The following is a 24814-nucleotide window of genomic DNA, read 5'->3' as shown; positions in this document are numbered from 1 at the left end:
TATGAATGTCTTACCTGCTGCAGGTAAATACATCATCTCCTGACAGACTAACATTTCTTAATGTGTGTAGTATAACCTGTATTCACAAAGAGATCACTGTTAAATACATAAATATTCACTAAAATCATTTAAATTCATTTACACACAAAAAGAAAACCGGGTTCTTTAAAAATAGAACTGAAGTCTATTAATGAATCAGGAGGTTAACTCAGTACTTCAACCTTTGGAGGATTAGGGTTCTCCTCTTGGGTTCTGTGAGGGTTAGAGTTCTCCTGTTGGGTTCTGTGAAAGTTAGGGTTCTCCTCTCTGGTTCTGTAAAGGAAAGGGTTCTCTTGGTTTCTGGGAGAGTTAGAGTTTTCCTCTTGGTTTCTGTGAGGGTTAGGGTTCTCCTCTTGGGTTCTGTGAGGGTTAGGGTTTTCCTCTTGGGTTCTGTGTGGGTTATCCCTGCTGTTCTCTCTGCTGTACCATGATGAGGATGTTCTTTTATATATATATATATATATATATATATATATATATATATATATATACATACATATATATATAGATAGATATAGATAGATATAGATATAGATATATATATATATATATATATATATATATATATAGAGATATATATATATATATATATATATATAGATATATATATATATATATAGATATATATAGATATATATATATATATATATAGATATATATATATATATAGATATATATATATAGATACATATACTGTAAATATGTATGTATGTTAATATATGTTGGGACTTCACCATGTGGTGTGAACAAAGAGAGTAGAGAGTTGGGCCTACAGGGTTTCCAGCAGTCTGATTTGAGTTTCTGAAACCATTGAAGAAACCATCACTTGACCCCTCTGATGTCAAGAACTTCAGACCGGTTTCTCTTCTACCCTTTCTATCCAAAACACTTGAACGTGCTGTCTTTAACCAACTGTCTTCCTATCTCCACCAGAACAGCCTTTTGGACCCCCACCAGTCCGGGTTCAAAGTGGGTCACTCGACAGAGACGGCCCTCCTTGCGGTGACAGAGTTGCTTCACGCCACGAGAGCGAACTCTCTCTCCTCTGTCCTGATTCTCCTGGACTTGTCTGCGGCGTTTGACACTGTGAACCATCAGATCCTCCTCTCATCCCTCGAGGGGATGGGCATCTCAGGCTCTGCACTCTCCCTGTTTGCATCCTACCTGACGGGTCGATCCTACCAGGTGATCTGGAGGGGGGCCGTGTCGGAACCACGCACGCTGACTACGGGGGTTCCACAAGGTTCAGTTCTGGGCCCCCTTCTCTTCTCGCTCTACACAACATCTCTGGGTTCTGTTATTCGCTCACATGACTTCTCCTACCATTGTTATGCCGATGACACCCAGCTGGTCTTGTCATTACCCCCCGGTGACACCCAAGTGGAGACGACACACCACCTCAAGCTCAACCTAGACAAAACTGAGCTACTGTTCCTCCCGGGGAAGGGTTGCCCGCACCGGGACCTGTCCATCACCATTGACGACACCGTGTTGACCCCAACTCGGACTGCCAGGAACCTGGGTGTGACCCTGGATGACCAACTGTCATTCTCAGCAAACATTTCATCCGTTACACGCTCCTGCAGATTCCTGCTCTACAACATCAGGAGGATTCGTCCCTTCCTGACTGACGAGACGGCGCAGGTTCTCATCCAGGCTCTCGCCATCTCCCGCCTGGACTACTGCAACTCTCTACTCGCCGGAGCCCCGGCGTCGGCCATCAGACCTCTGGAGCTTGTCCAGAAAGCCGCAGCTCGCCTGGTGTTCAATCGCCCCAAGTTCTCCCACACAACTTCCTTTCTCCGTTCTCTACACTGGCTACCTGTAAGAGCTCGCATCCAGTTTAAGACTCTGGTGCTAGAATACAGGGCTGTATTCGTATTACTTATAGCACTAACTGTTTTTCTTGTTTCTGTACTGTACTTTGGCTCTGAGTTATGCTCTGCTTCATGCTCTTAGATGTTTGTTTGGAAAAGGAAATGTACTTATGACCTCTGGTGACTAGTAGTTCTTTTGATTACCAATGTTGATGCACTTATTGTAAGTCGCTTTGGATAAAAGCGTCTGCTAAATGACTGTAATGTAATGTAATGAGTTAAATCGTCTCACAGTAAGAGGCTTGTGTCTGGGCAGAGTTAGGTCATAGTGTGTTTATTACCTTGTTTTGTTTTGTTGTAACGTGTTATTGTGTGTTTACGGACCGCCAAGTTCCGTTTGTGCTGTGAAGAAACTACTGTTGTGTTCCATACTGTTGTAATAGTGTTGTGTTAGATCATCACCGCGAGTGAAGTTGGTAATTGTGACTTTATCAGTTTGAAGATCAGAACCACAGTTACAGAATCTAAGTTCACCAGTCGGGCTTCTGTGTGATAGAATAGCAATCTCCGTATTTTGCCGTGGTGGTGAGGATCTGCCTTGTTTTGATCAATTATAAGATAAGATAAGATACATTTAATAATAATTATTAGTCCCGCAGTGGGGAAATTCATTCATTAATAATTCTATTGATGTCAATAATTTAGTTTTTCATATTTGCTGATAACCAAACACGTTCCTGCCAGATCCCAATATATATGTGTGTGTGTGTGTGTGTGTGTGTGTGTGTGTGTGTGTGTGTGTGTGTGTGTGTGTGTGTGTGTGTGTGTGTGTGTGTGTGTGTGTGTGTGTGTGTGTATATGTATATGTGTGTCTCCTTGTTGTGTCGTCTGATGAAAACCTGCTGAGATGTTTGTTGATTGAATCTCCGTCTGATGAATTCCATCATAATAAACTTGAGAGACTCAGCGAGGAGCGAGGACACAAAAACAAAGTGAGAGGAAACAAAAGTCAGCTGGATGAAGCCCAGGACATCTCTGAAAGGTCAGGAGGAGGTTTAACAGAGTTTGTCACAGTTTTTATGTTCATCATTTGGTTCCTAAAAAACTAAATAAATACAAATTTAAAATGTGAAAATCTACATGAATAATTGGTTAATCCTTCCTACTTTTAATCTATAAAATGTGAAATATATGAAAATCATATTGAACACAACTTTTCACATTTGTCATTTGTTTTGAGTGATTGATTATTAATTCATTGATCTACAAAATCAGACTTAAGCTCTTCCAGAGAGAGAAAGAGAGAAAGTGAGAGAGAGAGAGAAAGAAAGAAAGAGAGATTACGCTCAACCATTAACTGAAAAACAAATGATTGTTAAGCCAAGAAAAACAAAGAGAGAGGGGGTCGCTCATGTAACCGTGTGTCTGGACTACTAAACAGACAAAGACGACAGGAGAGACACAGAGAGAGAGACAGAGAGAGAGGAGAGAGAGAGAGACAGACAGAGAAAGACAGGAGAGAGAGAGACAAGAGAGAGAAAGACAGAGATATAAGAAAGAGACAGACAGAGAAAGACAGGAGAGAGAGACAAGAGAGAGAAAGACAGAGATATAAGAGAGAGAGAGACAAAGAAAGACAGGAGCAAGAGAGACAAGAGAGAGAGAGAAGAGAGAGACACACAGAGAGAGAGAGGACAGACAGGAATACAAGAGAGAAAAGTTGGTACTGACTTTTCTTTTCCTCCTAAAGCCATCCACCTGTCTATCTGTCCACCTGTCCATACGTCCATCTGTCCATCCGTCCATCTGTCCACCTGTCCATCTGTCCAGTCCTCCAGTCGTCTGTCAAACTGTGAGTACATTTCCTGTGATTTCCAGAGAAAATCCTCTTTTCCTTGTGTTTGTATTGAGCTGTAACTGTAACTGTAATCCTTTAAGAACTTTCACCAGACTTCATACGAATATTTCACATTATTAGAGGTCACTAGAAAACCACTGCGGCAACCTTTCTTTTGAGTAAAGTGTGATGACAAAGATCCACAAACGTTCTGCATTCATCTCTTTTTTATCGAGGACAGACTCCAGAACGTTTAGTGAAGTGACAGAGTGTTGAGAACGGAGCAGGTGTGGACAGATTAGAGGAAGTCTGGATAGTTTAGAACAGTTTACAGGAGGTTTTTGGACCGTTTTGAGAGGATTTGGAATAGTTTATAGGGTTTGAATAGTTCAGAGGAGGTTTGGAACAGTTATGTCAGGTTTGAAAAAGTTTACCGGAAGGTTTTGACCGTTTTGAGAGGGTTAGGAATAGTTCGGAAGGTTCTGGATAGTTTGGAGGAGATTCGGATCAGTTTTTGTGTTTTTGAAACAACCATTCAAAGGCATTTCTTGAGTTTTCAAAGTGAGTCCATGTTTTAAAGAAAATGTTTTTACAAATTAGTGTATTTTTATGAATTTGTTTCGTTCTCGGGTTTACTCTGATGGCACTAAACCTGAAAACCTGAAAACCCCAGTTTCTATTGTTGTTGTTAGGGAGTTGCCGTCCTGAGGTACCTCTGGATCAGAACTCTCTCTGTGGTTCTGGATCAGAACTTCTTGTGACTGTGAAATTGTGTTTCTGTAGAGAAGAAGATGGGCTTCGCTGACCTGCTGGAAGAGGTGAGACAGTTTACTACGTCATATAATCTGATTACTGCTTCATGTACTCTAGTTACTAAATCATATAATCTGATTACGTCATGTAATCTGATTACTGCTTCATGTACTCCAGCTACTACGTCATATAATCTTATTATGTCATGTAATCTGATTACTGCATCATGTACTCTAGTTACTACGTCATATAATCTGATTACTACGTCATATAATCTGATTACTGCTTCATGTACTCTAGTTACTACGTCATATAATCTGATTACTGCTTCATGTACTCTAGTTACTACGTCATATAATCTGATTACTGCTTCATGTACTCTTGTTACTACATCATATAATCTGATTACTACGTCATAATATGATTACTACATCATATAATGTGATTACTGCTTCATGCACTCTAGTTACTACTTCATGTAATCCGATTACTGCTTCATGTAGTCTTGTTACTACATCATATAATCTGATTACTACATCATAATATCATTACTACATCATATAATCTGATTACTGCATCATGTACTCTAGTTACTACGTCATATAATCTGATTACTGCTTCATGTACTCTTGTTACTACATCATATAATCTGATTACTACGTCATAATATGATTACTACATCATATAATCTGATTACTGCTTCATGTACTCTAGCTACTACTTCATGTAATCTGATTACTGCTTCATGTAGTCTTGCTACTACGCCATATAATCTGATTACTACGTCATATAATCTGATTACTACCTCATATAATCTGTGGTTTGCTTCATGTACTCTGATTCCGATGACTTGTGATGAAGGTGTGTAATATAACCCCTCCCACCCCCCCACCCCCACCCCACCAGGTGGGCGGGTTCGGCAGGTACCAGTGGCTCCATGTGACTCTGATCAGTTTACCTGGTTTGTTGATGGCGAGTCAGAATCTGCTTAACAACTTTGTCTCTGGAATTCCCGCCCACCACTGCAGCCTGCCGACCAATCACAGCCTCCACAACCTGTCTCACTACCAGGTAACCTGTCTACACCTGTCAGATTAGCTAATATCAGTACTATGATGGATTCATGTGATTGGTTGTTGCAGGTGGAGGAGAAACAGTTTATCAAAGCTTTTATCCCTATGGACTCTTCAGGAACTAGACTGGACCGCTGCAAGAGGTAAACGTCATTCTTCTTTGTTTAGTTCCTCTAATCTAAGAAAGTCCCTCTGACATCACTTCCTGTTGTTCAGGTATGTGGAGCCTCAGTGGCAGCTGTTACTCCCCAACAACACCGCTAACGTTAGCGAGCTACAGACAGAAGGATGTTTGGACGGATGGACGTTCGACAACTCAGAGTTCCTCGCCACCACCGTCTCCGAGGTAACGAGTAGTAGTGCTACTTTACGCGGTAGTTATGAGAGAGTGAGGTAGTACTGATACTTTAGGAGGTAGTACTGTTACTTTAGGAGGTAGTAGTGATACTTTAGGAGGTAGTACTGACACTTTAGGAGGTAGTAGTGATACTTTAGGAGGTAGTAAGGCAAGGCAAGGCAAGTTTATTTGTATAGCACATTTCAACAACAAGGCAATTCAAAGTGCTTCACATAAAACCATTAAAAGCATCAAAACATAATGCAAAAGAAAAGGAGATTTAAAAACAATTAAGAACATTCGTTGAAACATTAAAAACAGTCATTAAAACACTAAAAAGCTAAAAAAAAAATAAAATAAAAGAATAATAGTTGCAGTGCAGTTTAAGAAATAAAATACAGTAGTAAAATGCAGAAATTGATTAATATCCTTGAATGAGGTTCAATCAAAGGCAGCAGCAAACAGAGAAGTCTTCAGTCTGGATCTAAAGGAGCTGAGGGTCTCTGCAGACCTGCAGCTTTCTGGGACTTTGTTCCAGATATGTGGAGCAGAAAAACTGAATGCTGCTTCTCCATGTTTAGTTCTGACTCTGGGAACAGAAAGTAGACCGGTCCCAGACCACCTAACAGGTCGGGTTGGTTCATGAGGTAGCAGCAGATCAGAGATGTATTTTGGCCCTAAACCATTCAGTGCTTTATAAACCAACAGCAGGGTTTTAAAGTCAATTCTTTGTTGGACAGGAAGCCAGTGCAAAGACCTCAGAAGTGGAGTGATGTGATCCACTTTCTTGGTCTTAGTGAGGACTCTGAATCAGCTGCAGCTTTCTGGTTGACTTTTTACAGAGACCCGTAAACACACCATTACAGTAGTCCAGTCTACTGAAGATAAATGCATGGACAAGTTTTTCCAAATCCTGTTGAGACATAAGTCCTCTAATCCTTGATATGTTCTTCAGGTGATAGGAGGCTGATTTTGTGATTGTCTTGATGTGGCTGTTCAGGTTGAGGTCTGAATCCATAACTACACCTAGGTTTCTGGCTTTGTTTGTGGTTTTTAACATCAGTGATTGAAGCTGAGTGCTGACTTTCAATCGTTCATCCTTGGTACCAAAAACAATTATTTCCGTTTTATCTTTGTTTAATTGAAGAAAATTCTGGCACATCCAGCTGTTGATTTGTTCAATGCATTTAGCCCATCCCTGTATGGGATTATAGTCCCCTGGTGATATAGTTATGTAGATTTGTGTGTCGTCTGCATAATTATGATAACACACTTTGTTGTTTTCCATAATCTGAGCTAGTGGAAGCATGTAGATGTTGAACAGAAGAGGCCCCAGTATTGAACCTTGGGGAACACCACATGTCATTTTCGTCAGCTCTGATGTGTAATTAGCTACAGACACAAAGTATTCTCTGTCCTTCAAGTAGGATTCAAACCAGTTAAGAGCTGTGCCAGAGAGTCCCACCCAGATTTTTAATCTTTCTAGTAGTATATCATGGTCGACCGTGTCGAATGCAGCACTGAGATCTAGTAATACTAAGACTGAAGTTCTGCCATTGTCTGTGTTTAAGTGGATGTCGTTGAAAACCTTAACAAGAGCAGTTTCAGTACTGTGGTGCTGTCAAAAGCCTGACTGGAAGACATCAAAACTGTTAATTACAGCCAAGAAGTTGTTCAGGTGTTGAAAAACCGCTCTTTCAATTATTTTACTTAAAAATGGGAGGTTTGATATTGGCCTATAATTTTTCATCGTAGCGGAGTCTAAATTAGCCTTCTTTAGGAGCGGTTTAATAACTGCAGTTATTAAACCGCACTTGTGGGAAGACACCTGAGAAAAGGGATGTGTTTACAATCTGTAAAAGATCAGTGGTCAAGCAGCTCGAAATATTTTTGAAAAAGTGTGTTGGTAGAATATCCAAGTGACATTTAATAAAGCTAAGTTTAATGTGGTTAAAGCTTTATTTGGACAGGCTGACGAGGAATGAGTGTTGAGTTTGATAAGTTTGCAGGTTTACTATTGTTTCCTTGCAGCCTCACCTGTCTTTTTCTATGAACTATCAGGACAGGAATTGAGAAGGGTAGCTGCATACAGGGCCCCGACTAGTAGTGATACTTTAGGAGCTAATAGTGATACTTTAGGAGGTAGTACTGATACTTTAGGAGGTTGTAGTGATGCTTTAGGAGGTAGTACTGATACTTTACGAGGTAGTAGTGATACTTTAGGTGGTCTTAGTGATACTTTTGGAGGTAGTACTGATACTTTAGGAGGTAGCAGTGATACTTTAGGAGGTAGTACTGATACTTTAGGAGGTAGTACTGATACTTTAGGAGGTAGTAGTGATACTTTAGGAGGTTGTAGTGATGCTTTAGGAGGTAGTACTGATACTTTACGAGGTAGTAGTGATACTTTAGGTGGTCTTAGTGATACTTTTGGAGGTAGTACTGATACTTTAGGAGGTAGCAGTGATACGTTAGGAGGTAGTACTGATACTTTAGGAGGTAGTAGTGATACTTTAGGATGTTGTAGTGATACTTAAGGATGTAGTATTGATACTTTAGGAGGTTTTAGTGGTACTTTAAGAGGTTTTAGTGGTAATTTAGGAGGTACTTTAGGAGGTTGTAGTCCTACTGTCACTCTGAATCTGTCTCTTTTCTTCAGTGGGAGCTGGTGTGTTCTTTGCGTCCTCTGAAACAGATGATTCAGACCATTTATATGGGCGGAGTTTTAGCAGGAGCCATTATTTTCGGAGGTCTTTCAGACAGGTAAAACTCACCTGGTAAAACTCACCTGTTAACACTGCAAACATACATATAAACATTCAAGTCTTTGACCTGTGATGTTTTGAACCAACAGTGGATATGAAGCAATGTTGTTAAGTCAATGTTTTAGATGCATGTTGTCCTGTGAACATGTATCAAATCAATACTAATCCCCCTTTCTGTCTCTCTCTCTCTCTCTCTCTCTCTCTCTCTCTCTCTCTCTCTCTCAGGTTCGGGAGGCGGTCTGTCCTTATATGGTCGTACCTCCAGCTGGGTATTCTCGGTTGTAGCTCCGCCCTCTCTCCTTCATACTCCGCCTATTGTGTTTTTAGATTTTTGAGTGGGATGGCGGTGTCCGGCATCATCCTGAATGGAGTCTCACTGAGTACGTAGTATGTCTGTCTACCTGTCTGTATGTCTACCTGTCTGTCTACCTGTCTGTATGTCTTTGTACCTGTATGTCTGTATCTCTGTCTACCTGTATGTCTGTCTGTACCTGTCTACCTGTCTGTCTGTCACCTGTCTGTCTTTCTGTCTACCTGTCTGTCGATCATGAACTGCAGGTTCTTTAACGTTTTTGGTTTTTGTATTGATTCTTTATGGAATCTGATGATGTGTCCTCAGAGGTTGATCAGCATGTCTGTCTACCTGTCTACCTGTCTGTCTCCAGAGGTGGAGTGGATCCCGACCAAAGAGAGGACGTTAGTGGGCACGCTAAGCTCCTTCTTTTTCACCTTTGGTCAGATGATCCTGGCCGGGCTTGCCTATTGGCTGAGAGACTGGAGGAAGTTACAGCTGGTCGTCTGTGCCCCCATGTTCCTGTTCTTCAGCTACAGCTGGTCAGTGTCCACTTTCAAATCTACTTGCTCTTCCTGCTCTCTGATTGGTCAGGGAGTTCTGATCCGACTGTTCTCTGATTGGTCAGGTGGTACGTAGAGTCAGCTCGTTGGTTGGTTCTGAACCGTCAGTCTGAGGACGCGTTAAAGAGTCTTCATCGAGTCGCTCGAATCAACGGAAAACCAGAGGTTGTGGACAAATTAACCCTGGAGGTAACCTGTCTGTCTGTCTCTGTCTGTCCCTGGTATACAGATGTGTGATATCCGATCAGAAGCTCAGATCACTTTTCTGTAACCTGCAGGTTCTTCACTCTCACATGAATAAGGAGATTGAGTCGAGTCGGTCGACGTTCACAGCGTACGATCTTCTGAAGACCAGAGCGATGAGACGGATCTCCATCTGTCTGGTGGTTGTCTGGTCAGATGATTCACCTGCTTTATATATAACAATAATAATAATATCAACTTCTTTTTGATACAAGCTTTAGGCTTTAGGAGATGTTTTCAGAGAGAATCACTAATTAGCAATCCACAGCAATTTTGGAGGGAAATACATTAATAATTGGGTCTGAAGAAGAGCAAGTTGATTCCAATGGAGAAGATAATGGAAAATGATGAGTCTTCATTTGAGACTGATCAAATATTTAAGTGGGATTATAGTAATCTGTATGCATTAATAGTCCTCTTCTATTTAATGTTCAACTCTACAATGAAATCTGTAGATTAATATGTGGTCTTGAAGATGGTACGAGTAATGCATCATATGGCCCAAACTAACTAACTAACTAACTATCTGCTGACTAGTCAGATCCCACTAGAGGAAGGGCAGAAGGTAGTACATGAAGGTACATTACAGGCTTTCAGAATGATAAATGATAAATACATAAAACCTACATCTGTAGAAGCCAAAGCTATCAGCTACCTGATCAGTACAGTTTGAAGTCATTATTCAGGTTCCCTCAATAACAGACTAATTAACCCACTTCAGCTGTTATTTGAACCCGGACCTTCATCTTTCCCTAAACCTCGGTCCCTTTTAGTGGGATGGACGTGTGGTCTTTATGTAAATCATGGAGACATATTGACTCACAATATAAATGTTGGTATTCTATTTTATGCTGATGACATTGTGTTGGTTAGAGAGGAAAAGATGAATCTACACAAAATGCTTTATATATATATATATATATATATATATATATATATATATATATATATATATATATATATATATTGATATATGATCAGGATTGGCTTGGGATGGGCGTCATCTCGCGTCTCAACCAATGAGAGCATTTGGGGTGGGCGCTGCGGCGCGATAGCCTATCAGCATAGAGACACTCCTCATGTCATCACTGATGTCCTGACGTTGACTCAGGAAACAAATACTGTGTCCGTCTGTGTTCACCCAGAGCTCTACGATACCTCATATTAGTAGACACCGGACCAAACTATGTGTATAAATGTGTGTGTGTAAACTATACGATACAAACAATGAATAGATGCTGCCGTTTTATGCCTCAAAGACGTTATGTTGAGTGTTGATGGAGCTGCTACAATGTAAGCTTAGCATAGCACTGATCGATCTGAGCTCCATTGAGAAAACAAGTATTTTAAAAGTTATTTGTTTGTCGTCTTGTGGAGAGAACTAACAAAACATGAATTCAGTTATTTCGGCATCCCTTTTTGTATTTTTTAATTATTGAATTTTGCGCATAACAATAAGATTAACAATTAATCGCGATTAAAAATTGTAAGTGTTGCCCAGCACTAATATATATAAATATATATATAATATATATATTATACATATATTTATATATTATATATATATAAATATATAAATATATACATATATATATTTATATATTTAAGATTAAAGGAGCCGGGTCCATTACTTGGGCTACTGAGGTGCTGTTTTTCTTCCGGATCAATCTGTCTGACGCGCTGTTCTGTCAGCCTTGATTACCTCCGCGTTCACCTTTTGATTGCAGACATAATCCACCGACACGTTCACTTGGTATGAATATTAGTTTATTTGTTCGTGCCGTGGTACACACAGTGGAGCAAACTCACTCTTACCGCGACAGCGGTCAAAACACTTCCCCTTTCTGGGGTCCAACACCTGATGTCAATAATTACCTAATATAATAACTATAATAATAATTAATAATTGCTTATATAGGTGAGCACAGGACCCAAGAACAGCGCCACCCAGTGTACATATAGAGGAAAGGCATTTGATGGAAACATTTGGCACCTACATTATATATATATATTTATATATATAATATATATAAATAATATATATAATATATATATATATATATCTTTATGTATATATATACATATATATATATATATATATATATATATATATAAATATCTTGACTTTGTCTTTTATGAAAATACGAGTGTTTCAGATTGAACTAGAGTTCTGAGGTCTGTGATGAATAAATGAAAATATAAAGGAGATCTGGAAAAGAAATCTACCTGTCTACCTGTCTACCTGTCTACCTATCCACCTGTCTACCTGTCTACCTATCCACCTGTCTATCATCAGTATGTCTTCCTCTGCAGGTTCTCCACCAGTTTTGCGTACTATGGTTTGGCGATGGACCTGCAGAAGTTCGGGGTGAGTCACCTGAATATAATTAATATATAATATAATTAATGCTAAACGTGCACCTGATACCAGAGGTTTAGATCATGTGTTCAAAGGTAGAGAGCGGAAACGTCACACCTGTTTGTTTGTGAACCCGTTCTCATTTCCCCTCAGCGACGCCCGATGAGCCTTTAGCGTCGTTATGAGACGCTCAGAGAAAAAGCTGTGGATGGTTCAAAACAAACAAACAAACACACGTTAGAGTCACAAAGTGATTCTGTTAAAGTTACTTTAGTGATGTGTGTGTGATGTGTTTTCTGTACTTATGTCTATGTCTACAATTCTACCTGCCTACCTGTCTATCTCTGTCTGTCTGTCTCTCTGTCTGTCTCTCTCATGCTTGTTCACTTTGGTTTAACCCTTCTTGTCCTCCTATTGGCTGCTGCTTGTTCCAGGTGAGTATCTACCAGATACAGATCATTTTTGGAGCTGTTGATTTTCCCGCCAAACTGATGGCTCTGGGCATGCTCACTTACCTGGGGAGGCGGGTCTCTCAGGCCACCTGTCTGTTCGTGTCTGCTGTCATCATCTTCGCCAACATCTTCGTCCCCACAGGTAGTACTCACTAATACACATTGTACACACAATAATACACATTAATACACATTATACACACACTAATACACATTAATACACATTATACACACACTAATACACACTAATACACATTATACACACACTAATACACATTATGCACACACTAATACACACTAATACACATTATACACACACTAATACACACTGATACACATACACAATAATACACACTAATACACATTATGCACACACTAATACACACTAACACACATTATACACACACTAATACACACTAATATACATTATACACACACTAATACACACTAAAACACATTATACACACAATAATACACACTAAAACACACCTTTAACATGATACCACACACAGGTAGCGTTGATAGACACTATAGGCCTTTACATTTTGTTTGTGCGATAAATTTGGAAATCAAAATACTTTTGTTTTTGTCACATGGTGAAAAGGAACAAGGTATTTTATTCTGAGCTTTCGCACCAGAGTGAGAGTCATATGGAAGAGACATGATATATAATGATACATAATGATATATGATATATAATGATACATAATGATACATAATGATATATGATATATAAAATGATACATAATGATATATGATATATAATGATATATGATATATAATGATACATAATGATATATGATATATAATGATACATAATGATACATAATGATATATGATATATAATGATATATGATATATAATGATACATAATGATACATAATGATATATGATATATAATGATATATGATATATAATGATACATAATGATACATAATGATATATGATATATAATGATACATAATGATATATGATATATAAAATGATACATAATGATATATGATATGTAATGATACATAATGATACATAATGATATATAATGTATATAATGTGTGTACTAGTTGTTTCATGTTACACAATCTATTGATAACAAAACATATTATTACATATTAACACACAGACTCACACTCTATAATAACCATCAGCTTGTTTTATATATATATATATATATATATATATACAGTATATATATGATATATAATGATACATAATGATATATGATATATAATGATACATAATGATAAATAATGACATATGATATATAATGATACATAATGATATATGATATATAATGATACATAATGTTATATGATATATAATGATACATAATGATATATGATATATAATGATACATAATGATATATGATATATAATGATACATAATGATATATGATATATAATGATATATGATATATAATGATACATAATGATACATAATGATATATGATATATAATGATACATAATGATACATGATATATAATGATACATGATATATAATGATACATAATGATACATAATGATATATGATATATAAAATGATACATAATGATATATGATATATAATGATACATAATGATACATAATGATATATAATGTATATAATGTGTGTACTAGTTGTTTCATGTTACACAATCTATTGATAACAAAACATATTATTACTTTATTAACACACAGAGTCACACTCTATAATAACCATCAGCTTGTTTTATATATATATATATATATATATATATATATATACAGTATATATATATATATATACAGTATATATATGATACTGTACATAATGATACATAATGATTAGTGCTGGGCAACGATTACAATTTGTAATCTCGATTAATCGCATGATTTTCTGCAATTAATCTCATTGTTATGCGCAAAGTTCAATAATGAATTCAAAAGCAGTGTATTACTCACTTGTATTTTAAAGTACTGCTATATGACCAGAAGTACAATAACATTTGGTTTGAATCACTTTAAACAGATCAGGTTCTTTTTAACAGCAGTATTCTTCACACAGTATCAGTTATATTTCTACTATCTGTGCTCAGTGTGTGACTTTATTTAAACATTCCACTGCTGTGCAACATGAATACAATGTTCCACACGTTTCATCAAAATGTGTTCTTCTGTCTTCATACAGTCAGAGCATGTGAACGCAGCTCCCACTGTTCATCAACCTAATGCACCGTAACTCAGAGGTGACGACGGTTACCCAGCTATGTCCGGTAGTCTCCGGTGAGAGACGGCCGGTGCGCGTTGTGACTCCGTCTCTTTTGTAGTCCTCTCCTCTTCGTACGACTCGTGTGTTCTTCTGGTGACGAAGCGTCTGGAGGGAGGCTCCTACTTGACGTCATTCATGATCCTGAGAACGTTCCTCAGACCCACGTCTTCTCAACACTAGTCGTCCTCAGTTTGTATCTCTCCACTTCTCTGTGGCGTCTGTTAGCTCGTATTTAGTTTATCTCTACTCCTCCACACGCTGCATCAACGTAGTGATGAAGACTCCTCCACCGCTGGTTTGGTGATTTGCTGACATTGGTGTGGATTGCATTAAAAAAAAACTGCGTTAATGCGATAAAATAATTGTCGGCGTTAATTAATGCGTTAACGTGATAATAACGAGTTAACTTGCCCAGCACTAATGATATATAATGTGTGTACTAGTTGTTTCATGTTACACAATCTATTGATCATTACATTACATTACAGTAATGTAATATACATAATGTAATGTATATTATTACTTTATGAACACACAGACATGCAGACCATGAGGACCGTGTTGGCGTGTCTCGGTAAAGGTTTCACCTCGGCCTCCTTCACCACCGTCTACCTGTACACTGGAGAGCTCTACCCAACCGTCATCAGGTGAGACAGACTGCCTTCAGCAAGACAGGTCTTTATATGTGAGACACAAAGATGAGGACATGTTTACATATGACATCACAGAATGAAAATGTCCCACATAAACTCAAATAAAACATGGTGTGTGTGTATATATCTATATATATATGTGTGCATGTGTGTGTGTATGTGAGCGTGTGTATGTGTATATATATGTTTGTGTGTATATATATATATATATATACAGTTGTGGTCAAAAGTTTACATACACTTGTAAAGAACATAATGTCATGGCTCTCTTGAGTTTCCAGTTATTTCTACAACTCTGATTTTTCTCTGATAGAGTGATTGGAACAGATACTTCTTTGTCACAAAAAACATTCATGAAGTTTGGTTCTTTCATGACTTTATTGTGGGTTAACAGAAAAAGTGACAAAATCTGCTGGGTCAAAAATATACATACAGCAACATAAATTAGCAATTTTGGTGACTTAGAAAGTTGTGTCAATGAAATGAGCTTCATAGCATGGCCTCTTAACTTCTTGTGAGTGATTATGAGTGACTACAGCTGGTGACTTCTCTGAGGCCATTTGAATAGGGCTCATTGGATACAAACGCCCACAAACGCTACAATGGGAAAGTCAAAGGAGCTCAGCATGGATCTGAAAAAGCGAATCATTGACTTGAACAAGTCAGGAAAGTCACTTGGAGCCATTTCAAAGCAGCTGCAGGTCCCAAGAGCAACAGTGCAAACAATTGTTTGTAAGTATAAAGTGCATGGCACTGTTTTGTCACTGCCACGATCAGGAAGAAAACGCAAGCTATCACCTGCTGCTGAGAGAAAATTGGTCAGGAGGGTGAAGAGTCAACCGAGAACCACCAAAAAGCAGATCTGCCAAGAATTAGAAGCTGCTGGAACACAGGTGTCAGTGTCCACAGTCAAGCGTGTTTTGCATCTCCATGGACTGAGAGGCTGCCGTGCAAGAAGGAAGCCCTTGCTCCAAAAGCAGCACCTTAAGGCTCGACTGAAGTTTGCTGCTGATCACATGGACAAAGATAAGACCTTCTGGAGGAAAGTTCTGTGGTCAGACGAAACAAAAATCGAGCTGTTTGGCCACAATGCCCAGCAATATGTTTGGAGGAGAAAAGGTGAGGCCTTTAACCCCAAGAACACCATGCCTACCGTCAAGCACGGTGGTGGTAGTATTATGCTGTGGGGCTGTTTTGCTGCCAATGAAACTGGTGCTTTACAGAGAGTAAATGGGATAATGAAGAAGGAGGATTACCTTCAAATTCTTCAAGATAACCTAAAATCATCAGCCCGAAGGTTGGGTCTTGGGCGCAGTTGGGTGTTCCAACAGGACAATGACCCCAAACACACATCAAAAGTGGTAATGGAATGGCTAAATCAGGCTAGAATTAGGGTTTTAGAATGGCCTTCCCAAAGTCCTGACTTAAATCCCATTGAGAACATGTGGACAATGCTGAAGAAACAAGTCCATGTCAGAAAGCCATCAAATTTAACTGAACTGCACCAATTCTGTCAAGAGGAGTGGTCAAAGATTCAACAAGAAGCTTGCCAGAAGCTTGTGGATGGCTACCAAAAGCGCCTAATTGAAGTGAAAATGGCCAAGGGACATGTAACCAAATATTAGCACTGCTGTATGTATATTTTTGACCCAGCAGATTTGATCACTTTTTCTGTTAACCCATAATAAAGTCATGAAAGAACCAAACTTCATGAATGTTTTTTGTGACAAAGAAGTATCTGTTCCAATCACTCTATCAGAGAAAAATCAGAGTTGTAGAAATAATGGGGAAACTCAAGAGAGCCATGACATTATGTTCTTTACAAGTGTATGTAAACTTTTGACCACAACTGTATATATGTCTGTGTGTGTATGTGTGTGTGTATGTATATGTGTGTGTGTGTATATATATATATATATATATATATATATATATATGTGTCTGTGTGTGTGTGTGTGTATGTATATGTGTGTGTGTGTATATATATATATATATATATATATATATATATGTGTGTGTGTGTGTGTGTGTGTGTGTGTGTGTGTGTGTGTGTGTGTGTGTGTGTGTGTGTGTCTTCAGACAGACAGGTATGGGCTTCGTCTCCACCATGGCCAGAATTGGCAGCATGGCGGCCCCTGCCGTCCTCATCCTGGATGAGGTGACATCGCTGATTCAAACCTTGTTAACAATCATCAAGTCATTGATTAATAATTATTCTTTTTAATACTCTTTATTCATAAAATCTATGTCATTGATCTAAATAATAAATATATCAACAATCCTTGTTACAGTCTTAAAACAGATCTTCTCCGGTCTCTCTGCTTCAGCTTCGTTGTTGCTAATGCTACTTGTTGCTAACAGTACTTATGGACTACATTTCCCAGGTATTCCCTGCTCTGCCCAGTATGGTGTACGGGGGGTCGGCAGTGTTGGCCGGCTGCTTTGCCTGCTTCCTGCCGGAGACGCTTAACATTCCGCTGCCCGACACCATCGAAGACGTGGAAGAGAGATGGTGAGCTAATGGCTAACGGCTAACAATCAGCTTCGTTAGCAGTGTTAGCTTCTAGAGCATCTTTAGCTTCATTAGCATCATTAGCTTTATTAACACCGTTAGCTTTGTTAGCAAGCTGCTGGTCTTAATCAATTAATAAATAAATAAACTGTCTGTGGTTTGAAGGTCTGGAACAAGCCCCGCCTCGCAAAAAGAAGAGGGCGTGTCTTTGAAAGAGGCTGTGGACATTGGTGTTGGGGGTGTGGCCTCAACTGAAGGTGTAACTTTAAAAGAGCTGAAGGAAGCTGAAGGGACGGGCCTGAACGCCCTCTGACCAATCAGACGGCTCCACTGAACCTCGACCAATCAGAAGGCTGAACTGAACCTCGACCAATCAGACGGCTGAACTGAACCAGTCTGAACCAGTCTGAATAAAGAGATTCAGATGTTTGATTATAGATTATTGATTAGTTATAAGTGAAGTTAAAACTAATGATGAATAAATCAATAACCAATAACAGTGTAACACAAATAAAACTGATTAATATCAGATCATTGTTGTCTTTGTTTCAGGCTGCATGAGACCACGTGTCTCAGCTATAGACTTGTTAGAGATGAGCCGGTCCTGATCAGAATCGATCACAATGCATGCTGGGTAGATTTGTGTCCGACTTGCTCCGACGTCATGAACACGAGGTCATCGATGACCTCACGAGAGCGAGGCGGCCATAGATTTTAGAGCCAGGTGACCCCAAAGCATGATGGGAAACGCCTGCTGTCTCCGGATCAGAGAGCTGATTGGTTCTTAGATTAGACAACAAACACGTTTAGTAGAAAATCATAATTCTCTGTGTAATTATAATATTTAATGTTAGATTGTTGACTATTAGTCTAAAAGGTTTAATCTAAAAACATATCTTGTGTGATTTATAATAATAATAATAATAATAAATAAAGATTATTTATATAAAACATATCAAAGCGTTCTGTAAACTACAACTAGCCTACAGATCTAACAGGAAGTCACTGTTTCTGTGACTTCCTGTTTATTCTTTGTAGGATGAAAACTGTCCGACTTCACCTTAGTGTTCTGTCAACGCATCCTGAAGATGAAGATGATGAAGAAGAAGATGATGAAGATGAAGTCTGATCTCGTCTACTTAATTCATAATTATTATTTGGAAGAAAGAAAAAGATCTTATACTTCAGTAAAAGTACTAATACCTGTAAAGTACTAATACTACCCTGTAAAGTACTATGTGAACAAGTAAACATGTTAAATGTCTTTATCACACCTGCAGTGATAACAATCAATGTTCCTCATATGACTTAATATTCATCAGTAAGTACCAAAGGTATACTTTATAAATGTATAATATATGTATATGTAATATATATATGTATATATATATATATATATATATGTATATATATATATATATATATATATATATATATATATGTATATATATATATATATATATATATGTATATATATATATATATATATATATATGTATATATATATATATATATATATATATGTATATATATATATATATATATATAAAATATATGATCAGCTGGTGATCGATCACATTGATGCTCTTTAGTTCTCCATGTTTTTGTTTCCGATAAAGAATGACGCCTGCTGACGTTGCAATGACGCATCACGTACTCTGACTCATCGTCCAATCAGAGACGACGCTCTGCCGCGTTTCATTTGAGTGACAGAACTTCCAGCCAACGGGCTGTGCGCCTGCGCAGGCGGTATCGTTGTGGGGGGCGGGGCGAGGCACAGCGGAACAAAATGGCGGCCGTGGCTGCAGAGCCAGCAGCTGCTGCGGTTCTGATAACAACAATAACCGCGGCGACGAACGAAGAGGGCTCGGTAGAACCGGGTCCGGTCGGACCAAGACTAACAGGAGACCCGCTGGAGACCGACGGGTCACGGGAGACCGGTCCGGTCGTGCAGCTGGTGCGGGTGGAGGATGATGGTGTGGAGGAGCACCGCCATGTCAGGCCGGAGATGGAGTCGTCTGAGACCGGAGGTAACGATGAACACACCGGTAACCTCACGGTGGACCGGTTCAGTACCGGAGTACCTGGAGATCCAGAGATTTACCGGAGCATCCTGCAGCCTTCTGCCGTCTTTCTGCACTCATTCCCGGATCCCCCGCCCGTCACAGAGGCCGGTTTGTCTCTGGCGGAACCATCGGAACCGAGCACCAATGTGACTACGGACCGCGATTACAGGGCTCTGATCCAAGCGGAAGACGCCATGTTGGACCCGGAGACGGACCCTTGTATAAACTCAGCGGGCCTGACGACGGACACCGTGAAGCAGGAGAAACCCACCGAGGAGGACTTCTCTAGACCTGGTCCCGGTCCTGATCCCGGTCCTGAGCCCGGTCTCGGTGCCCAGGACCTCAGTCCCGGGTCTGAAGTCCGGGTCTCCCTGGATCACGTCATCGATGACGCGCTGGTGGTGTCTTTCCGGTTGGGGGAGAAGGTTTTCTCCGGAGTTCTGATGGATGTTTCAAAAAGGTAAAACTTTATTAACATGATTTTTGTTAAAATATATATATATATATATATATATATATATATATATATATATATATATATATATATATATATATATAAACAAAAATCATTGACGGATTAAATGTTAATACAAATAATTAGTAAAATAGAATTAAGAACCCAAAAATATTCATAAAACTGATTTTTTTAACAGGATGTATATTAAATATATAGATCAAATTAATTTTAGATGCTGTCTGAGATCCTCATGTGCTGTTCTTAATATTACTAATATGATTAATATACTATGAATATAATAATACTTTATTAATATATTAATAATAATGTTTTAATATACATTTATGAATATTAATTATTAATAATAATAAATCATTATTAATAATATATTATTATGCCAGAGCTGAAGACGAGGACGTGTTCCTGATAAACCGTCTTTTCTTTGTGAACTTCACAATAGTTATAAAATAAGCATTGATAAGAAAAATGGTCCGTTTTGTGTACGTCACCCTCCTCAAAGCCTCAAAGTGGTCCGCTCCATTGGGTTGATACCGCCCTGATAACAGCTGCTTCCTCCTGTCAGTAGTAGTAGTAGTAGTAGTAGTAGTAGTATAATAGTATTTAGCTGCTAGTAAAGACAACAACCTGTAATCAGTTGTCCATGTTAGACTAACCTGGTAGTCGATCGATAAACAAGTTTGTTTGTTTTCTTTTGGAACGGGTCACATGGTCGGGTAATGTGATGACGTACACGTCTACGTCATCCACACGAGGAGGTAACCTCAAACTAACCCGAACTCTCGCGAGCGTTTTTAAACGTATCTTTCCTCTGGGCTCTAAAACTCCGGCCGAGTGTGAACGCTCAGTGTAACGTAGAAAAGATCTTTTAAAACAGAAACGTGACCTCAGAGAGATGGACAAACTTTACACTCATTCACTAGAATCACAAAAAGATTCTAGTGAATGTTTGTTTGTTGTGTTTTGATGTTTGTTTGTTGATTCAATTCAGTGGAGACTAAATCAGACATTTACACGATGCAGATGTTATGTAAAAACATCTGTGATAACCAGAGCGGGAAAATATACAGTCAGGTACTGGATAAATACTGGAATATACAGTCAGGTACTGGATATATATATATATATAATATATATATATATATATATATATATATATATATATATATATATATATATATATATATAGTGAATTGTATGTTGTGTTTTGATGTTTGTTTGTTGTATGTCGATGTTTGTTTGTTTGTTGTGTTTCGACGGCTCTACAGTTGTAAGATCTCGGTGTCATTGAGTCTCTAAGGTTCTCATCCTTCGTGGTTTCAGGTTCGGACCGTACGGGATCCCCGTCACGGTGTTCCCCAGACGGGACGACCAGAGTCGACCTCCAATGTCTGTGCAGTCACCGCCGGCGACCGTCGTCGACCCGTCCACCAAACAGGAAGAGGTCTCCGTGGCTCCACCCCCTCCCCAGCCTCAGCCCTGGACCTCCAAACCGCCGCCCCTGTTCCAGGACGGGGCGGCGTACCCGCCTCCTCTGTTCATCAGGGACACCTACAACCAGGCCTTACCTCAGCCGCTGCCACGCAAGATCAAACGGCCAAAGCGGCGCTACCGCTGCGAGGAGCCAACCTCCATCATGAACGCCATCAAGCTCCGCCCCCGCCAGGTGCTCTGCGACAAGTGCAAAGGTGTGGTGGCGTCAGCGGGGCACAGGGAGTCCCGGCGGGGCCCGGCGGATCTGAGGAGCGAGGAGGCGTCACGGCGACGACGACCGGCCGAGGGACCGATCTCCTCTGAGGTCAAACGGCTGAGAAGTGACGACAAGGGAGGACGTCCTGCAGACAGACGCTCGTCATCAGGGATACGTGTGTCATCTTCATCTTCCTCTCGCCGTGTCCTGAGGGGCGTGGCTTCATCTTCATCCTCACCATCATCCAGCCGCATGTGTCTGAAGCTGAACCCCAAGAAGGTTCTGGCCAAAGGTTCGGCCATCGACTCCCCCGAAGCTCGGCAGGTTCTCAAGAAACTCGCGAGGAGTTCACAGCCGCCGCCTCGCCGACCCAAAGACCAGGACCAGGACCAGGACCAGGACCGCACCAAGGCCGTGACCCGAGCAGCTGCCCTGCAGAACCACAACCAGAAGGTGCACTTCACTCGCCGCCTGCAGCATCTCGGTGGCGCCGCCGTCAGCTCGAGCTCCCACGTGGCGCTTCCACCCAGGATGCGCCTCAAACCCCAAAGGTATCGTACCGACGACAGCCAGGAGTCCTCGTCCAAACAGAGCGCTCGCTCATCGCCTCCCAAACTTGCTTCAAGCCCCACCCCCACACCCAACCCAGAACCACCTCAAGACCCGTCACAAGACCCGTCACAAGCCCCGCCCCAAGACCCGTCACAAGGCCCGCCACAAGCCCCGTCCCAAGACCCGTCACAAGCCCCGCCACAAGCCCCGCCACAAGCCCCGCCACAAGCCCCGCCCCAAGCCCCGCCACAAGCCCCGCCACAAGACCCGTCACAAGCCCCGCCCCAAGACCCGTCACAAGCTCTGCCCCCTCCCTCAACCACAAGATGTCCTCCAACACCCCCCTCCACCTCCTGCACCTCCAGTTTGGAGGTGGAGGAGGTCCGCCCCCCCCCTGAGCAGGTAGTAGAGGCCCCTCCCCCCTGCTCCTCCAGCTCCTCCTCCTCCTTGGACTCCTCCCACTCAGAGTGCAGCTCCACAGAGACTTTTGACCTCCCCCCTCCTGGAGACCCCCCCTCCTCCTCTCCCACTACCCCTCCCCCCCGAGCCGGCGGTGAGGAGGAGGAAGATGAGGAAGGTGAATTGAAGAGGCGTAGGAAGTCCTCCACCTCCTCTTCGTCCTCCTCATCCTCCTCGTCTTCGTCCGTCTTCTCTAAGTTAGTCTCTAAATGTTCGCTCCCTGACGGTCGGAGCGTTTGCGTCGGCGACATCGTCTGGGCGAAGATCTACGGTTTCCCGTGGTGGCCGGCTCGAGTCCTCGGCATCACGGTTTCTCGCCGAGGAGACACGGGTCTGTCAGTGAGGCAGGAGGCTCGTGTCTCCTGGTTTGGGTCGCCCACCACCTCCTTCCTGCCTCTCACCCACTTGTCTCCTTTCCTCGAGAGCTTCCAGTCTCGCTTCGACAGGAAGAGGAAGGGGCCGTACCGCCGCGCCATCGCCGAGGCCGCCAGCGCCGCCAAACAACTCACACCTGAAGTCCGGGCGCTGCTCACCCAGTTTGAGACGTAGCATCAGCTGCTAATGCCCCGCCCCTTAAACACGAGCCTCGCCCCTCTGGGAGGAGCTTGTCTGTCAGAAACTGACTCATGTTTCTGTTTCCTGTTCTGGTAGGAGGGGGCGGGGCTTCTCATTTACCGTTCAGTGGGCGGGGCTTGTCTCTATGGTCACCTCCCCCTGTCTTCACAGAGGTCCTCAGTTTCAGGCTCTGTTCACACTAGATGTCGTTTGAGCGCTAGTGTGAACGCAGCTTCACCTGATGATGTCATAGTGATGTCATCAGAGACACTGTCCTGGTGCATTGTGGTTAATGTCAGATCCAGCCCTCTGATTGGCTGTCAGCTACAAACGCAAACACTAAATGAGGCGTGATGGTTCTAGTGGGTTCTCTGGGTTCTGCTGAGACTGAACACATTCCTCAGTTCACAAAGATGAAAACTGAAACACAAAGTGTTGTTCAAACTGAGGCCAGGGGTCTCAAACAGGGTCCAGACTGTCATAGTCCAGGACATCAGGTCTCCGTGGTCCTGTATGGGATCATGTGACATGTTCATGTTGGATCAGACTTGATCTGTTTGAGACTCTATACTCAGTTTATCAACATCAGACAGACAGACAGACAGACAGACAGACAGACAGACAGGACGGCTGCTCTGCTCTCACGATGATGACGATGATAAAATGATGATGAAGGTGATTTCCCTCTCTTCCGGCTGTCAGACTCTTTTTACCGTCTGTTTGCAGATCAGAGATCCTGAAGGAGAAACTTTTGGGACAAAATAATGGAAACAACAATAGAAAGATAAACAATAGAATCATAAACAATAGAATCCATCGAATCGACTTCTGTATGTTTTGTTTTTTTCTGATGTTTTAAATCTATTAAAAAAACTGTCAAACTTCTCTTTGAATCGTCATCATTTGAACTCATTCTTCTTCTGTGGTGGTTTTACGGTAGGAGTCACAGCGGTGCCTCTCAACTGCAAACAGATGTTTGGTAAACGGGTCTCCAGATGTTTTTACTCAACGTCTGCAACGGGTTTTTATTCTATTTTCAATAGAAACCGCTGATTCAATCAGTGGAGACTAAATCAGACATTTACACGATGCAGATG

General features: G+C 40.9%; 2 protein-coding genes across 2 annotated transcripts; both read left to right on the top strand.

The window, feature by feature from the left end:
- Positions 1-3310: 3310 nt before the first annotated feature.
- oatx (organic anion transporter X) lies at positions 3311-18449 on the top strand. The gene is made up of 16 exons (XM_068709309.1): positions 3311-3708; positions 4477-4511; positions 5353-5517; positions 5589-5662; positions 5736-5865; positions 8516-8619; positions 8847-9001; positions 9287-9455; positions 9542-9665; positions 9755-9870; positions 12033-12087; positions 12513-12672; positions 15294-15402; positions 17488-17566; positions 17793-17920; positions 18086-18449. The coding sequence occupies exons 2-16, from the start codon at positions 4485-4487 to the stop codon at positions 18231-18233; spliced, it is 1743 nt and encodes a 580-aa protein (XP_068565410.1). The 5' UTR covers positions 3311-3708; positions 4477-4484; the 3' UTR covers positions 18234-18449.
- Positions 18450-19689: 1240 nt separating this feature from the next.
- pwwp2a (PWWP domain containing 2A) lies at positions 19690-24602 on the top strand. The gene is made up of 2 exons (XM_068709306.1): positions 19690-20446; positions 21785-24602. Exons 1-2 carry the CDS (start codon positions 19710-19712, stop codon positions 23709-23711), a joined length of 2664 nt encoding a protein of 887 aa, XP_068565407.1. The 5' UTR covers positions 19690-19709; the 3' UTR covers positions 23712-24602.
- The last annotated feature ends 212 nt before the right edge of the window (positions 24603-24814 follow it).

Source organism: Cebidichthys violaceus, unplaced genomic scaffold (assembly GCF_023349555.1).
Source record: "Cebidichthys violaceus isolate CVI_PGR_0920_01 unplaced genomic scaffold, fCebVio1.0.p SCAF_142, whole genome shotgun sequence".
In the NCBI taxonomy this organism is placed as follows: domain Eukaryota; kingdom Metazoa; phylum Chordata; class Actinopteri; order Perciformes; family Stichaeidae; genus Cebidichthys; species Cebidichthys violaceus.
Note: the sequence above shows the minus strand (reverse complement) of the source record. Positions and strands in the feature narration are given on the sequence as shown.

What these genes read in the sequence shown, in the direction of transcription:
- oatx (XM_068709309.1), top strand. Translation starts at nt 4,485, where the DNA reads ATGGGCTTCGCTGACCTGCTGGAAGAG. An exon ending in AGACTGGACCGCTGCAAGAG is followed by an intron (nt 5,663 to 5,735) that starts GTAAACGTCATT and finishes CCTGTTGTTCAG; the next exon opens with GTATGTGGAGCCTCAGTGGC. An exon ending in ATCTGTCTGGTGGTTGTCTG is followed by an intron (nt 9,871 to 12,032) that starts GTCAGATGATTC and finishes CTTCCTCTGCAG; the next exon opens with GTTCTCCACCAGTTTTGCGT.
- pwwp2a (XM_068709306.1), top strand. Translation starts at nt 19,710, where the DNA reads ATGGCGGCCGTGGCTGCAGAGCCAGCAGCTGCTGCGGTTCTGATAACA. An exon ending in CTGATGGATGTTTCAAAAAG is followed by an intron (nt 20,447 to 21,784) that starts GTAAAACTTTAT and finishes TCGTGGTTTCAG; the next exon opens with GTTCGGACCGTACGGGATCC.